The sequence below is a fragment of the Geospiza fortis genome, unplaced genomic scaffold, assembly GCF_000277835.1.
Source record: "Geospiza fortis unplaced genomic scaffold, GeoFor_1.0 scaffold27, whole genome shotgun sequence".
Taxonomy (NCBI): Eukaryota; Metazoa; Chordata; class Aves; order Passeriformes; family Thraupidae; genus Geospiza; species Geospiza fortis.
Window position 1 is genome coordinate 5,936,603 of NW_005054329.1, and position 17,528 is coordinate 5,954,130.

General features: G+C 48.4%; 1 protein-coding gene across 1 annotated transcript in view; it reads right to left on the reverse strand.

The window, feature by feature from the left end:
- Positions 1-303: 303 nt before the first annotated feature.
- FAM102A (family with sequence similarity 102 member A) overlaps positions 304-17,528 on the reverse strand; it is a 35,416-nt gene continuing 18,191 nt past the window's right edge. The window contains exons 2-11 of the mRNA XM_005421326.2: positions 16,597-16,717; positions 16,240-16,269; positions 12,610-12,726; positions 12,103-12,149; positions 9,479-9,630; positions 8,267-8,371; positions 7,795-7,987; positions 7,485-7,606; positions 6,319-6,388; positions 304-5,431 (exon numbers count right to left, since the gene is read on the reverse strand). Of these exons, the coding sequence (XP_005421383.1) occupies positions 5,386-5,431; positions 6,319-6,388; positions 7,485-7,606; positions 7,795-7,987; positions 8,267-8,371; positions 9,479-9,630; positions 12,103-12,149; positions 12,610-12,726; positions 16,240-16,269; positions 16,597-16,717 (1,003 nt within the window). The 3' untranslated portion in view covers positions 304-5,385. The remainder of the gene's footprint in view (positions 5,432-6,318; positions 6,389-7,484; positions 7,607-7,794; positions 7,988-8,266; positions 8,372-9,478; positions 9,631-12,102; positions 12,150-12,609; positions 12,727-16,239; positions 16,270-16,596; positions 16,718-17,528) is intronic.

The window sequence follows — 17,528 nt, forward strand, 5'->3', positions numbered from 1 at the left end:
GGGACGGGCCGGGCCCGGGGAGGATGGTCCGGGTGCGGGGCTGGCACGGGGAACGCGGGAGAGCAGCGCTCATCTCCCCGTTAACGGAGGGGTCCTCGCCCCCCTTGTCTCAGCCGCAGGTCTCCGATCCTTGTCACCGCTCCGCGCTCCTGCTGCTCCCGGTGCCGCTGCCTTCACCCGCAGACCGGGCACTCCGGTTGCATCCAGCACCCGTGGTAGTGATGGATCCTGAGACCAGCTCCATCCATTTAGGTCCAAGCATGCCCCTCTCACCCCATAGCATTTAAAACAGAGCAAGAAGAATCAGTGTGAAGTACCAAAAAAACCTTTATTTTTCCCCCAAACCATAACAACATTTGACATTATACTGATTTCCTCATATATTTGTTATTTCTCTACATTAGGAACCAGATACAGAAAATACAAACACGATCTGTTGAATCAAAGACGGCACAGCATTCCGTTAGAAAAAGAAACAAAAAAACTAGAGGAGCAAGATAGAAATGGTGAAAAATAGTCATTCCCTCCAGCCCAAACTTTCCAAGAATCATCATCAAAATAGAGCAGTGGAAGTAGCTTCTCTTTCTAAACACACTTCTGCTTTAAGACAAAAGTTAGATTTATCTTTAGATTTTCAAAGTAAAAAAATGTTAAACTATCTTTCAAGCAATTTTGGAAGTTTGCATAGACCCATTCCCTTTCCAAAAATATCAGCCATCTCTCTATAGAATCTGATACAAATCGAGTGCGCCTCAGCCGAAGGTCACCAAGCTCAATTCACTTTCAAGAAAATAAAACATGATCTCCCCTTCCCCTCCCTCCCCCCACAAAAATATGGGCTCTACCATTATTCCATGTGTTTGAGGCAAGTTACCAGGCTCATCCCTCGCTCAGAGCTTCATCCCAAAATTCCTTTTCATTTCCCAGGTTTCCACTCCCGCTGCTCTGCGGGCAGCGGGATCGGGGGGCGCAGGGAGGGGGCTGATGGACACAGCTCTCAGCAGGGAAGTGGGGGGAATTCTGCATTCATCAATCCCTCCCCACAGCCAGGGAAAGTGGCTTTTCAAGGACAAACACCTGCAACCAGGCAGAGTTTGTAGGAACTTGTCCCTGGGGACTGGCCTTGTCCAAAGGGCTCGGTCACCAGAGCAAGAGCTCAGCTAGAGACCAGGTGGGGCAGCAGGGAGGGGCAGGAGGGGTGGAGGGGGGTCTGCAGCCCCCAGGTAAGGCAGCCAGGAGGGGAGGGGGAGCCCCTCACCAGGAGGGGTTTCACTGTGGTGCTCTAGCGTACCTGGAGTGAGGTTTTCCCAGAGGTTCCTGGCAGCAGTGCAGAGACCAGCTGCACTGCCACCCGCTTAAAAAGAAACAGCAACGACAAAATAAATAAAAAGTCAACCCCTCCTATTCAGATGAGAATGAAATACTATTTTTTCAGGCCTCCACCTGGTTTGGAACCCTCTAAAAACTGAAGCAAACATTTAAAAGGGCTTGTTAACCTTTCTGCAGGGGGCAAAGTGATGTGGCAATGAGGGGGGGAGAAATCACACGCCTGCTGCCCATCACTCCAAGGGTCAGAACAGCACGAGGCCCCCATCTAAAGTGCTGACCATACAAAAGATGATGATGAGGGAGCAACATCCTTCTCCTCCCTTTTCCCATCACAATTTCCAACTGAAATCCATCTCCTTCACCAAGTAATGACTAAGCCTATTCTTCTGGACACTCAGTTTTATACTGGTTTTAAAAAAAGAGAAGAAGTTAGTAAAAAAAGTTACACTGAATTTCCTAATGCTTTGCAATGTGCTTCCACCAACTAAAGGTCTGGAAACCAGGAGCAGAGCCCACATGTTTTGCCTGATCCCAAGACTGAAGCAGAGAGCCAGCTCTGCTCTTCAGGGCCAGCCAGGCATGAGCAGCCCTGCTCGTCAGCATCAGAGACCCAGGGGATGCAGAGTCTTGCCAATAAGGTTCTTTTACTTGTTTAAGCCACCTCTGAATCCCCTGAGAAGGGGAACAATGTGGGGAAGAACATTCCCCCCCTAAGCCCCCCTGAAATAAAATATCAATGAAACAATAATGCAGTCAAAAAAAAAAAAACACCAGCCTGCTGGGTTTGTATAAAAAAAAATTCCATAAACTTCACAACAAAAAAGAAAAACCCAAAGGAAACTAGCCAGCGGTTTGGGTCTGGAAACTGATTCACTTCGTAAATGTTCAGAGTCCAACAAGGAGCAGGCAGCAGGGATGTCACAAGGAAAAAAGTGCTTGTGAGATGCAGCTTCCTGAGGCAGCAGTGAGTGTGTGGGACCAGTGACCCCACAGCCACCACCTTGGGTGCTGCCTAGGGACTGCTGGGCACTGCTTGTGCTGATGCACAGCAGGAGCTCTGCACGGGATCTACAAACAGGAACAGACTGCTCCTTCCTCCCTCCATGTTTGCTCCAGGTCCCCCAGCTGTGCTGCACAAGGCTGGATGACAGGACTACTTACTCACTCAAAACCAGGGGCAGGAGAGCTAAAAAGCCACACAAAGACCAGAATCTGCGGAGGGACTAATGTGGAGACAAGGAGGAAATACCCTACGAGACACAGTTAACAGAAATGCAAGCAGTGATGTGCCAAGCCACTGGAGAGAAGCCAAGACATGCCCAGCTTGGCCACAGTGATGTGATGGAGCAGGCTATGCCTCTGCCAGCCTGGGAAGAAGAGACCAGTGCTCTCAAAAGCTCAACTGCTTCTCCTCCTGCTTTGCTGGGAAGCTATTCCTCCCTCTGTCCCACTGATTTTGTGACACGCCGAGCTGCCAGTGCCTCGGAGCAGCCGACCCTGGCCAGTGGAGGCCAGGAGAGTGCCCTGGGATCCCAACTGCCCTGACAGTGACTGCCATTGTTCCTCATGGGAACAGAAGCAAAGCAGCAAAATGAGCTGGGGTTTAGCCTCTTTCCTGGCTTATGCTTGCTCCTTTTCAAGTCCTGGTTGGATCTGATTTCCTGAGGGGCTTTGTTGGCCCCTGGGGAGCAGCCAGAGCCTCAGCTCTGCAGGGCCATGCACAGAGAGGCAGAACATCCACAGAGAGGGCAGAACAGCCCCTGCTGCCTGAGCCTCCTTCTGCCCTCACCCTGACCTGAGCACACGGTCAGGCCAGGCCTGGCTCTCTGGCACTGCCCCAGGGAGAGAGAAAGACAAACAGTTCTGTCCTTCCTGCAGACACGTGGCACCCCAGGAACAAGGCAGGATGCTCAGCAGCCTGCAAGGGAGTGCCAAACCTACCCAGGCTGAATGAAGAAGAGATCACCATTAAAAAAACCTAGCAAGTGTGAAAGAGCTTTTGTTCTAGACAGTCTCAAAAGATCCAACACTTTCCCCCTACATTAAACCAAACCAAGGTGTTGTCTGTATCCCCTTTTTACCCTAATTCAGATTTAATTCCCTTTGAAGGGAAAGGGTGGAAAAGATACATATCCTATATGTGGTCTGTCCAAACAGAAAAAAAACCTCTTGACTCCAAGAGAGAAACCATCAAAACAGAGTAAGCAACTGTATAGTTTTACCACACTGCTGAGCACCCTCCCCATGCAGCATCCTTAGCTAGAAGGGTAAAAAAAAAAAGCTAAATCAAGGCCCTTTCATTCCTTGTTTCTCATTCTGCCAGATTCCCTTTTCCAGCAGCTCATCTGCATGCATTCTGGCCAAAGAGACCACAGTTAATGCTTTTTTTTTTCTCCTTTAAAAGAGGCTTTACAATAACTAAGAATTTGAACAACGTGATCAGTTACAAGTCTTTCCTTGCTGAGCAGTGAGTGTGTGCCTGAACACACAGCCACAAGTGCCAGAGGGGAGCCAGGTCCTGGAGAGGGCATGGCTGCTGAGTGCTGCCACAGAACACTGGCAAAAGAGGAATGGGCAGCACACAGAAATAGCTTATCAGCTGAGGGGCTCTGTACAGGGAGGGCTGCAAGCACAGCCTGCTGCTGGCCCACAGCCTGGGGCTGCCCAGATCCTCATGGAAATTCAGCTGCCAGAAGAAATCTCCAAGTGGGAGCTGAAAGGGATGGACATCTTTGCCACACACTGCAAGGAAAAGCATCAAATAACTGCAGAAACCAAACCCAAAGAAGAGCAATTGAAAGATAACCAGAGAACAGTTTGAAGCCTTGTCAGAAGAGTTCACTCACCACAGAGCAGGTCAGAACAGCTGCTGTGGCTAATGCAGCAGCAAACACCCCTTCTACCCTTGAAGGCAGAGACAGTAGCTCCTCCCCAGCCCCAAAAGGAACCAGCACAGGCACAGATCTCTGCTGACAAGATAAGAAAGGCCAAGCAACACCAAATCCCTTACTGGCCCAGGCCAAGAGAGGCAACTGACATCACCACCTCAATAGGGAGACCACTGCAGTCAACTGCATCCAGCTCTGGCCCAGGGAAGAGCTGTCAGACAAGATTCTTTCCACAGTCCAAGAAGGGCAGTTCCCTTCCTGAGTCAGTGAAACAAGAAAAAAAAAAAAAAAAGAAGCTTTGTATTCCGAGCTCCAACAGGACTATTTGCTGAATCAGTCCAGCAAACACAGATTATACTCCTGGAATAGTGAGTAGAAGCCTCCTCCAGGTAAAATCTATAAGCTCTAAAGTGCTCCTGCTAATGCTAGTTGATGAACACCCCCTTCCATGCCCAGCAGTGGAAGGGCTGCTGCAGTCAGTGGTGTGATGAGCACTCACATTTAACCGTTCACCAACTCCCAGCTGGATTGCAGTAGAGTTTTCTGAAATGCACTTTTGGGAAGTATTTCCTATGAGAAGATGTTGTTTGGGGATGTGAGGATAGGAAGGTGAAGTGTACACCACAGCATACCTTGTTCAGTAAAACCATTGCCTTGGGAGGTGATGTTCCCTTGCAGAGTCAATGGAATAAAGCATCCTGCAAGTGGCCATGTCACCATGTCCCCAACAAGCAGCTCTGGGTTTGGTTAGAATGGTTTCCCCCACCCCCAGTGGTTTGAAGAGTTCACAGTGGTATAACCCAATGTTTTGGGGAGACAGAAACTGAGACGTCCCCTGCTGCAAGTGAATGGGTGGAATGAGGGATGCAGATGAGCAACATCCTCTGGGACTAGCCCAAGGAAAAGTCCCACAGACACCTTGTGTCTGAGCAGGAACAGGGGAAGGCATGCACTGGGAGGACCAGGAAGCAGAGAAGGACAATGCCAATGCAGGGAAAGTGCATGTTCTGGAGTGGTCTTGGAGTAGTTCTGCAGTGCAAACATACAGGGAGGGGTGTGGAGAAATCCCTTCTGGAATGCTGCATGAAGAGAGGTAAAGGTTGGCATCCAGGTGGCAGCAGACTGGGTAGGGGGCTTCTGTCCAGCAGCTCTACCCTGTTCTTCACATTTAGTGGGTTTCAATCACCACTGGCTCGTAAACTCCAGATGAGACCCTGGGGAGGCAGAGGGGGAGAGGGGCTGGTTATTTTCCAGTCATTTTAGCAACCAAGTTGTGATTCAGAGCTCTCCACTCTCAAACACCATCTTCTAAGCCCACTCAGAACACTGCCAGTAACGAGTCAGCCTTGTGGGAAGTCAGTCCTTGGAATACAGAGGGGACAAAGAGGTGGTAAGTCAGCAACAGAGCCCTGGAGAGAGCTGGGTGTGACACACAAACCCTTCTGTACAGGACACAGCAAAGGGGGAGTATCTTACCCAGAACAAAGCCAGCATGCCCGGCTTTGCTGTCCTCCCAGTTTTGTTTCCAGCTTGATACATCTTTGCATTTCCATTACTGCTCTTTTTAATTCAATGAAAAGATGCAATAAAGCCTCAAACACAACTGGCCAAGAGCTGTCCTAAGAGCTTTAGTGGCAAGAAAAAGTTTTACTGCTTCAGAAGGCTTTAATGAGAGAACAAGCTCTCGATGGTTATGGAAGAGGCAGGGAGAAGGGACAATAAGAGGCAGGGAGAAGGGACAATAAACGCTGCTCTGCTGCAGTTTTGCTGCAGGCCAGCAGGAGGCAAAGCTCCCTCCTTCAGGAACAAACGGGAACCAGCCTCTACCATTTTGTCCTTTCACGCCTCACTTCTGTTCCTGGGTCTAGCAACCAGGATCCCATTATCCCTCTGAGCTCCTGCTGAGAACTGCACTCATACTCGAGTGCAGCTGCAGCCTGCCACCAAAGGGATCCCAGGGCTGTTAATGTGGGAATAAAGCCACCGTGTAGCACATGATGTTTAGAAATCTCTCCTGTAACAAAAAGTGGAAGTTCCCCAGGTACAGAGCCCAGTAATCTCTCTGGGGCCCCTCTGGCTGCCAGCCTTTTGGGAAACCTACCTGTTTCCCAGCTGAATACCACTCAGTGTAGTTGTTCCATCTCTGCTCACAAACAACCTCAGGTTACTGTCTGCAGATAGAAAAGGAAGACAGACATCAAAATCCAGAACTGCTGAGGCTGCCAGGAACTCCCCTCCCAGACACACAATCAGCACAGAACAAGTGTGTCTCAGCAGATGCACATCCACACTTTCTGGTGGTGCTCCCACAGATCATTGAGCCCCCTGGGAACCCTTTCCTTGCTCCAAAGAGAAGCCTCCACAAAATGCAGCTTTGGAAGAATAAAGGCAGAGATATTAATTCAGTCATTGCTGCTTTTAAGGCAATTCCATTGATGCAAGTTCTTGGTCAGCTTATACTGATCAGATGTGGGGCCTCACACTGCTCTGCTAGAGTCCCTGGAGGAGAAACTCAGCCTGTTCTGCTGGGGAGAGGCAGCTGCATCCAGTCTGGTCCTAACCCACACTGAGTGAGGTATAACTCCCCACATGGTAAGAGTGCTGCCATGTGCAACAATTTAAGGTGATTAATGGTAAATTAATGAAGCACAGATAGCAAGCTAGGCTCAAGTCTAAAACTGAACAGAAAACCTCAGATAAAAAAAATCAGATTAGAGGTCAATTTCTATGCTAAAGTGGAAAATGAAACTGAAAACAAAAGCAGTTACATTATTAGTTTTCTTCTAACAGATGCTGTGACTGCAATGGAGAAAACTCCTCCTTAAGTTGTCTGACAGGCCTGATCACCAGCACAGGGTAACCTATGTTTCTGTTGAGATGTACCCTTCCCCTCCAGTTGTGCTCTCCTCTTTTGATAAATACCCTTGGCCTGACCCTGGACAAAGGCCACTGGAGCTGTGCAGACAGCTGATGCAACTGATCTCCACTGTGCTAAGAATCAGTGGAAAACCACTCTCTCCCTGCATGTCTGAGCTACTATTCAATCTCTGCTGTCATGTGTGGAACAACAGCAAGTGCTATCTGTAAATACATGGGCAGCTCTCAAACCCACATGGTTTATCTACCACAGAAACACCCAGCAAGCACTGAAAGCAAATAGCTGTCAAAGGAGAAGGGAGCCCATGGCAGATCAGATCTGACTGTAAATGCTTGGCAGCCCTGCAAAAGGAACAACCCAGACATCCCCTCTGAGGCTTCTCCTCTCACCTTCAGTATTGCTGACATCTGTGAAGTCCTGACTCTGCATTATTTTCTCCACTATATCATCAGCATCGATCCTGGTGTCATCCACTCGGGTTGGGTGACTCTCCATTGTATCCTTTTTCCTCCTGGCAAGAGGAAATCCAGGACAAACTCACTCAGCTTTTCAAGACACAGACTTCTACACACTGTCCTGCTTTTCTTGGCCACAGCCTCCTCCTCAGTGGCCACAATCTGTCCCACTGCTGCCTGAAGACGAAGGAGCAGGTTGTGTCTCTCCTTCCCAGAGAAAAGCCTTTGCTCCACTGTTACTCACCGGGAGGGTCTGTCCAGCAGCAGGGGTGGTCTGGGGGGCCGAGGTGGCTTCTCCAGTTTGTGCTCCCTCTCCCCCCCCTCAGGGTACTCCACGGTCATGCTGAGCCCCCCGGAGGCGCTGCTGCTGGTGGACGTGTTGCGGCGGTGGGTCAGGTCGGACATGCTGGAGGAGCGGGAGTGCTCCGTGCTGTAACCTGCCAACACAGGGGTCACAGAGCTCAGCTGCTGCTGCTCCCACTCCTGGCAGCACAGCCAACAGCCAGGGCAGCTCCACAGCAGCACTTCTGCTCCTGCACACAGAGGTTTAGACATCTGTGAGCTCATTGGCAGAGACTAAACAAGAGGCTGGTATTACACAGCAGCGATGAGTATTTGTTACAGAGAGAGACGGCTGCAAATCTCTCTCACAGGGGCCTGTTGCAGGAAGGAAAAAGGGACAAAGGGATGGCAGAGCTGTGTGGATCAGTGGTTACCAGAGATCTTGGACTGCTGGCTGGCATAGCTTGAGTTCCGCGAGTGCCCTGAGTGGAAAACTTCCTCTGGGCTGGACAGGTTCTGATCTGACTCCTCTGGGACACCTGCCAAGGAAAAGAGGACACTGCTTACACCATAACCACTGATCACTGGGAGGGAAGACTGATCTTGGAATGACAGATCAAGGAAAGGGCAGTCTACTGGCCAGAGCCCTGCTGTACAAGCTAGCACAGGGCTTAGAAACACCCAGGGAGTAGGGAAGACCACAGTGAGCTCTGTAAAGTTTATCACTATTTCTATCCAGCAAGTGAATTTACAAACTTCTCTGGGGACTTGTAGCATCTGGAAGGACAAGTAGTGTCTGAAACTATCCATAGTTAAAAGCATCAAGCTAAGACCAAGTAAGCATGAGATGGCCACTGCCAGGAAAGTATTTCAACCTCTGTTTGGGTTCTTCTGTTACCACCTTCCCCTTCTATTACTTGTGAGAAAGCCTGTACTATTTAAATAATCTCTGAATTTGATACAGACACTTCAGCATGAGCCCTGTCCCTTTGCCCTGCTTGTCTCTCCTGCAGGAAGCTTATCCAGAAGTGCACAAATGTAACACATTAGCCAGCTTTTTAAGAACAACACTTGCACCACGTGCTCTGTCAACTGAGGGGATGAGACTGGAGCGCTATTTTGGGGCAGTGTATCTGCCTGCACATTTGGAATGTGCTGGGAAGGAAAAAAACTGATGTGAAAATGCAGTGCCCTTGAAAACAGCCTCATACAGAAGGCAAAGAACTGCATCAGCAGCTGGAACAAGGCCACTAGACCTTAAACCAACCTCTGAAACCTTCAGAGGAACTTTTCTAGAAGATAAGTCTGAGCAACAGAATAGCTGAGTGCAGAACAATGGTAAGTATCACTGAACACAGTGGAAAGCAGGGATGAGTGCAGTGCATGAATTACTAAATCCCCAGCAAAAAGAACAAATCTCTTTATCTCCACTAACAGAAAGATCCACGTGGCAAATATTCAACCTTCCTCAGTTACACTTAGATGGCTTTGTTATTCTCAATATTCTGAATGAGCAATGGGGGTTGAGGACGGGTGTGGGAAAACATGAAAAATTAAAGAGTTTCTGAGCTTGCAACTGCTGGGAAACACAAAGGAGTGTCCAGGCAGAGCCAGGCATGGCATGGCTGCAGGGTGGGCATTCAGACCTGAGCTGAGGATGGCAGTTCTTGGCTTGGCCTGGCGCAGGGAGCCAATTGTGGAGGAGCTGGTGCTGCTGGTGGTTCCCTCGCCCTTGCAGGTCAGCTGCAGAGTGGAGTCCTGCCCTGGGATGGTGATGGACTTGGCAGTGGAAGGAGGCCTGGAATCAGAAGGGAAGGCAGTTACAGACAGCCAGGCAGGGAGCAGGCATCATTCTGTCCATCCCACCCTTCTCAGCAGGGGGATGCTGGCAGCCCTCTGACCAGCAGCTCAAATGGGATGTTGGGTTTTGTTTTCCCACATGCAAGACTGGTGTCATCCCTACCTTGGACTGCATTACAAGAAAAAACAAATTTTTGAGGTAAATTAAGGCAAAAAGGGGCCATTCATTCATTTATACAGGACAGCAGGCTCAGAACTTGCACTGTCCTCCAGGACACCATCCAGAGCTGCCCCTTCACCCCCAGCAAGTGTCCACTGGCCAGCTGGCTTCACCAACAGGAACCAATTCGCTGTTGTCCCTCTCTCAAGTCCAGCTTCCTTTCTCCTACACCTCTTTGGCCAAAATGAAACCTTTTATCCCAGCAACCCTGCCCCCTTTATGAGAGCACTTTTACAACAATCAAATAACCTTTCCCTTTTTTAACTGACTATTAAACTCCTTTTCAGTGAAACTAAAGTGTTTTTCCAGCTGTCAGAATTATTTTTCTGGTTATTCTGTGAGCCTGCAACATCCCTTTGTAAATGCTGACTGCAGGGCAGATCTGTGAGTGCCTGGAGTCCCCTCCCTTCCTCCAGAAGTGCTTTTGGGTGGAAGCCACAGCATGTGCAGCGTGGCAAAGTGAATATTCCTGTTGGAGCCCTAAACTCTCTGCAGCCTGAAGTCTGAACTGGAACTAAAGAATCATATTATGGATTTTAAGTGAGGAGTGAGAAATAAAATATTTTCTCTCATTCAGAGCTTTGAAGGAAGATGTTACATGAGAGGGGATCTCTGCAGTATTTTGGAAGGCAGAATATTTAATGGGGGCAGCTGAATGGCTATAAAGCTTTCAAGAAACTCACAGCATGCCTTCACCAGGAAAAAAAAAACCCTAATCACCTTATCAGTGATTTGCATGCACCCAGGTGCTTTGGGGACTTGGCTTCACAGGTTTTTAAGGCTTTTACAACCTTAAGCAAGCAAACTGTTCCTGCAGCAGCTGTGGGAGCAGCCCCTTGGTCTGTCAGCTCAGCTGCTCTGCCCCTTTCAACAACCCCAGCAGGAGAAGGTTCATGGAGTGCTGCAAAAAACCAGTGCTTGGAAGTGATTTCCCAGCACAGTTTAATTCCTGCCTAACCCTCTAATGAGTGTCATTTACCAGAAGCTCTACTGATCAAGGACTATTCCACATGCAAAGTTTCTATTTTTAGATATTTGCACATCATCAACATAAAAGGGAAAAGTGGGAATGACTGCAAAAATCCTTCAAGAAAATTAGGTTTGACTTTCAGACTGAACCTACTTACATTAAATGGATATTTATATCCTATTCTGTGTAATTTTCAGGCATTCTAACAGTGGGACTTGCTTCCATTGCAAAGGAGCAACAGGTATTTTTGTAAGACATTATTACCAGACATCCCAGAACCCTAGATTTAGAACATCTGTTACTGCTATAAAGTCATGGTTTAAGATACTCAAAACTTCTATATTGCACTTTCTTCTGAAGCAGAAATTCTTCAGAATCAGATGACACTGATGTTGGGTTCAAAAGTGTCAGAAAATACTGCAGCACTACAAAAGGCCACTCACAAAACAAACCTACCAAAAATTATGCAGCATTTTTAAACAAGAATTTGAGCTAATTTATGCACTCCAAGCTAGCTCCTAAAATTAGATCTACAAGAGTTGGCCTCAAGGTAAAGCCTTCTTCTCTCATTCTGTTGGGAAGCAACATGAAATATTCCTTTGGGCACATGGCAGCCCTGCTGTGCAGTCACACACCTTCCAGCACACCCAGCAGGGCTGGGACTGTGATGCTGCACTGTGGTGTGAGATCAGGATATTTGTTGATTCACCAACAATTCTTTAAACAGCAGAACTGCTCCCCAGCCTAACTGTACTTATCCTTTCCTATCATTATGCATTAAAAAAACCCCACATTACTGCAATTTCTTTGCTAATTAATACAAGTTGTGAGCCCTGTAGGAAAAAAAAAATCAAAATGATTCAGCCTTGAAGTATTTTTGTTGCTGTTTCAATCTGAGATCTTTATCCCCCATGGTATGTGCTGAAGCATGTCCACTTCCAAGACTGTTTTCTTTATTGACCTTTCTCCTCTTGGAGGTCAGTGAAACCAAGCCCAGAGCCACGAGAAATTCCATCCTTCATGCAAAACATGAAGTTTGTAATCAAAATCTACTGGTTTCTAAAACCTAAGTTGCACCAGCAGGGAAAATACTGTGCACAGCAATAATGAGAGCTGGGAAAGCCAGAGCAGAGAACAAAACCAATTCACAGCACAGGCTGGCTGTGCTTTTCAGGTTGATTCAACCAGTTTTACTGTAATTCCCAATATCAAGGGCATCTTTTCCCCTCCCTTCATCAATTTTAGTGCCTGCCCAGAACGGGGTACAGGCAGGAACTCACGTTTTGAAGCAGGGGTCCCCAGAGAGCAGGGACATTCCGATCGTGACCTGGAGAGGGGACACAAGGCACATCATTAGCCATGCTGCACTGAGTTCCTCACTTCAAGGGCTAGGTGTAAAGATCACCCAGATCTAGCTCCTTTCCCAGGGAAATCAGCTTCAGGGATTTAGCAAAGTATTCCCCTCCCTGCCCCAAATCCCTGGCATCAGTAACTCCAAGTGGCAGTGGCTCAGCAGGACACCAGCTGGGTCATGCTGACAATGCCTTGTAACATTTCCTTCCCTCCTGTTCCTGGTTTTTTTGTCAAGGGTCACTGCTTGGCCAAATCAATGCCAAATTATCAAAGGGCAACTCTGATAATGGGAAGCTTCCCAAGTCAGTCTAGCAGCACAAAAGCAAAATCCTGTCTCTGTACATAAAAGGACTTTTTCCCAGGCCTGACACTGTGCTGTGATCTCCCCAAAGCCCTAAGCAGGATTTCTGCTCTGTAGGTTCTAGCTGTTGTACCTTTAGGATGGAGTTGTCCTGTCGGGTGTTCTTGGTATCATATCCTTCCAGCAAGCAGCAACGGACAGTGGATCCAGAGCCTGCAAATTCTGCCAGATTTAGATCAGCAAAGCCCAGCTGCAGCCAAGGAAAAAAGGAGGGGAAGGTGAGAAAACAGACAATACTCCATAAAGGGATTATTCCATAAAGGGATACACAGACCAAAGGGAGGGAACAGGAGCCAGGGCAGAGTGGTGGCTGTGAAGGTCCCTGCTCTTGAGGATGGACAGGGTCACATTCCTAACCCCTAGCTCGATGGACACTTGGAGGCCTCCAGGAAGCCAAGCCCACATGGAAGAAGGGTGTACAGTAGTGCTGGTGGCCAGGACAGTGTTAACCAGCCTGCAGCCATTGCATAACCAAGGACATGGAAGGCACCAGGTCAACAATGTGGAAAAAACAGAATCACACATATACGAACATAATAAGGCACTCTTTGTATTGCGCCATCCCAGAATGCAGTGGAGCATGTGAACCAGGAGATGAAAGGATATTGTTACAGGGGAAAGTGACACCATCCTGACAAAAACAACAGACTATGGGCACAGGGAGCTGGAGGCCCAGAGCCATGTGGGACTGCCTGTGCCTCACCCCTCAGAGGCAGCTGCTGGGCTGGGCAGCACCTCCTCAACACTGCTCAGGTTTAACCAGCAAGGGGTTGGTTTGACAGGCAGAAGGGAAGAGAAATATTTGGAGAGATTTAGTTGTGAGCTCTCTAAACCTTCTCTAACAAATGGGAAGCAAACAGGGAAGGTGACAAAGCTGAAGATCACACGCATTTTCAAAAAGGGCACCGATCCCTCCAGAGTAAATACACACACAATGAAGAGCACCTTTGTTTTCCTGCCCTAATCCCTAGTGTATTAACACAGTGTTTCAAAGAAAAAGTTACAGCTTGTTTTATGCACAGCTTTAGGAACAGAAGGCAGTTGTGTCCCATCTCATCTGATCAGCAGGACATGCTGTTCTCTGTATGTGGCCAAAGCATCCAGGCGTGGAGCATCTGCGTCACAGCAGCAGCAGGGCAGCTCCCAGGGGAGCAGGGAACACAGGTGGAGCAGCAGCAGCAGGTCCTTCTGTCCTTCTGGGCTCTGCAGCACATCCCTTCTGCCCTGCTGCTGACAGCTGCATGACAACTGAGCAGAGAGCCCCAACAGTAGCACCATCCTATGGAATTGTGGTGCCCCTGTCAGCTGAGGAAGCTGATGGAGAGTCCCAGCACAAAACAGTCCCTGCCAGAGGAACCCTGGCTCCCACTGCTCCAAGTCAAGAATCACAGTCTGATCAAGACATATGATTGAGGGGTGAAACAGCAGCAAGATTAATGTAGCTGCTTCCTTCATTCCATTCTCAAAGGGGAACTCCTGATGGCAAATGAAAAAAAAAAAGGTGTGATAGAGAGGGAACCTTTTATCAGCAAAAAAAGAAGGAAAAAAACCCACCTTTCTTCCTCTCTTCTCACTTAAGAATTCCTTTGATGCAAGCGTGCCTTCAGCCCTTGCTGCAGAAATTTCTGTCTCTTCTAGCCAAGGGCTATGCCGTTTGCTAACTATTCACCAATAAGGAAAAAAATTTTATCTCTTAAGAGATAAACAGGACGGAGGAAAGCCACAGAGGGAGATGCAATCCATCACTGTGACAAAGACACAGCACCACCACACCAAGAGAACAGCATGGCACAGGGGTGGCCCAGACCCAGACCCCTCTTCCTCCACCACAGCACTGAATTCTGAGAGGAGATCAACACTGGAGCAGAGTGTGGGAGAACCCACCAGCAGCTCACATGGTGTGCTGAGGTCAGAAACTCTTTCAGGAAGCAGACTCCCAGTATATAGAGGAAAGATCCCTTAACAAAAGGATGTTTTCAGATATAACCTTCCAGAATAGTTTCCTCAGTTTTCCAGCCAGCTGATGGTGTTTCTTCCAGCTCAGGGAAAGAGTTTCAGCTTTATCAGACCTTCCTGTCATCTTCCGCCCTGTCACCCCTGACACTGAGGTGACATTCACGTCAAACCCCAAGGTGTGCAAGGCACTGGAAACTGCCTGGAGCACAAACAGCCCCAACACCCTCAGTCCCTGCTCATGGGGGACCAGGTACAGAGGGCATTCACAGTTTCATCTTCCTCTACATCTACTGCCATGACTGGAGGAGTTCTCAGCTGAATTGGGATAGTTTAAAAAGGTGGGGACTCATGGTGTAAAATGGGAAAACAGCTGCATGGACATGCACCACAGACTTCTACCAGAAACATTAGGAAGCCCAAACCAGTTCTGTTATGAGAACCTGCCTAGAACAAGCCTGGTCCACTGGGCAAGACTGCAGTCACTCTTGTCTGATGTGACATCTCTCATTTCTGAGCTGCTTCAGATCATCTTCTCAGAGAACACATCTGTCTTTTTCACAGGAGATCAAGCAAGATACCAGCCCAAGACATGACAAGTACTTGAGATTTGGTTTCCAGTTCTGGGCTGGAGGGAGTCAGTCTCTGTTAAATGCCACTAAACACAACTCAAGACTGAGCAAAAAGGAAGTAGGTTAGAACATGACCTGAATAAGGTCTCCAGGTTAACTCCACTATAGAAACGTGCCTGCAGGCTTCCTTTAATTCTACCTTCCTAAACCGTGCAGAAAGCTTCAGGATGGACATTGCAGGAGACAAAAGCTGATGCATTTGCTATGTCCCTTCCTCTAGTTATGCTGCTCTCCCTGGACATGCAGCTCTGCAGGATGAATAACCTTCCCACAGGTGTGAATTCAGTAAAAGAGAGACTGATGGCCCTAGAGACCATGTCCTAATTAGCAACAAAAAAGGAACAAAGCCACACTGCCTTCTCCCCCCCAGCACAGCAGAACACAGGAGCTACTCCAGTAGACCTTTCACAGCCAGTTGCCTCCATGGCCTCAGAAAGGATTTTGATGAGAAGGAATTGGCTGTGTGTGACCAAAGCATTTGTTTGTTAGAAGCCAACAGCAGTGACTCATTTTCAAACAAACATCATTTTGGGCACTGTGTGAGCTCAGCTTCTAAGCCAACATTGTCTCTTGATCCAGCACAAGGAGGAGAAGGGGGTGGCCCATTGTCTGTCCCACAGCACAGGCAAGAAAATGCAAGGAAGAGAAACCAAGACTAAGATCCCTGCTGATCCATTTGGCTTTTGCCTCGGTGTCTCCTGTGCTCTGGCAGGCAGTGATTTCTGCTGAAGGCTCCTGCCTGCTCTCCTGAGGCAGTGAGGTGCCTGCCCCAGCTGGCTGCTGTGCTCTGCAGAACAGAATTGGAGCCTGCTTCTTTATTAGAGACATGCTGCCAGAAGCCAGAGAGTTCACATCTGACTCAGAACTTCCCCAAAGTTTGAGGACATGCAGATCATCTCTCCAACCCCCATCTCAAATCCATATCCAATGCAATCTGGATCCTGTCCCAGCAAGCCGAGTTTTTTGGGAAATCTCTTAACTCAGACTCAAACTAAGAACTAATGAACATCTCTCCAGATTGGTCCACTCAGCAGCCACTGGTTTCTAATGGGTGTAAAGCACAAGCAGGAGACAAGACCATCTTCACTCTGCTATATTTGCCCTTTCTATGCTCTTACCTTTGAGTAGGTTTTTCCGCCCTTCAGCTCCTATATTGGGAAACAAAACAAAACAGGAAAAGCAGCTATTATATGTGCTGGGGCAACAGGGGGAAAGTCATTACTCAGTCCTGGGATCTGCTCTCAGGATTCACAAGCCTCTCTCTCAAGAGTTACCACCACCTTAGTCGCTTCCATCCTCCATCAAGGACTCTTCTTGGAGAGAGAGGCTCCATTCCAGCATATCCTGTTCCAAACAATCTTTCCTTCCCACCACAGTCCACACAATTTTTCTTGCTGCCAAAAAGCAGCCAGCAAGCAGCTGCCAGTACATCACTGGTGTGCTGCCACCTGCCAGAAGCAAAGCTGGGTGCTCACCTTACGGACAGACACTCGGCAGATGCAGGGGTCCAGGAGCCCTGTGGCAGGGTTGGCACTCATTTTACACACAAAGGTGAATTTCTTTTTCCAGCGGACACAGTTTTCCTGAACTTCCTCTCTATAAGAATGAGAAAAAAAAAATAAAATAAAGGTACAAAGCCAAATCAAGACCAGCTATTAAGTATCTTTTTTAGTGACTGGCATCCTAGCCCATAAAGATCCTCTGCAGCAGCTTGGTTTACCTGAAACTGAGCCACACAAAAGTGTTAAGTTAGCATCAAGCTTTTCACTAGTCAATACAGGTAAAATCCACCCAGGTTACAGAAATACTAATCATCTCATCAACAGAATTTGCCTTTAAAACTCTCCTAAGCTCTGACATTTCCTGCTCAGCCGGTTTAGCTCATTCTCTGTCCAGCCTGCATGGAGCAAATCTCCACACCTGAACTGGGCTGAAGGTTCACAAGCTTATCTCCCCCCAGCATGTCTGTTTGTACAGCCTCTGCACAGCAAAGTGCTCTGTGTCCTGGATGGCCTGTCCTTCCCTGCTCCTCGGGCTGGCACTCAGCCAGTGAGGATGGCCAGCTTGAAGGAGGACAAAAACACATGTGGAAATGCTCCTGGGGCAAGCAGACAGGGTCACACCAAGCAAACATTGCTCAAATCCTGCAGGGGCTCAGCCAGGGAAGAGATGGTTTTGCTTGCACGGCTTCTGAGCAGACCATCCTGATCTCCAGGCTGAGTGGAGAAGCACATGGCTCTGGCATAGCCTGAGCCTGCACGAGGAAGAGAAGAAACCTTCCTGAGTGCAGGAATCACTTCAGCTACAGCTCTGGCTTCCACATAGCCCTCAGGGGAAGCTGGATTTTACCTTTCCAGGGAAACTGGTTCAAAGGAGCCTGGAAACAAGGTGTGTGGGTCCTTCCACA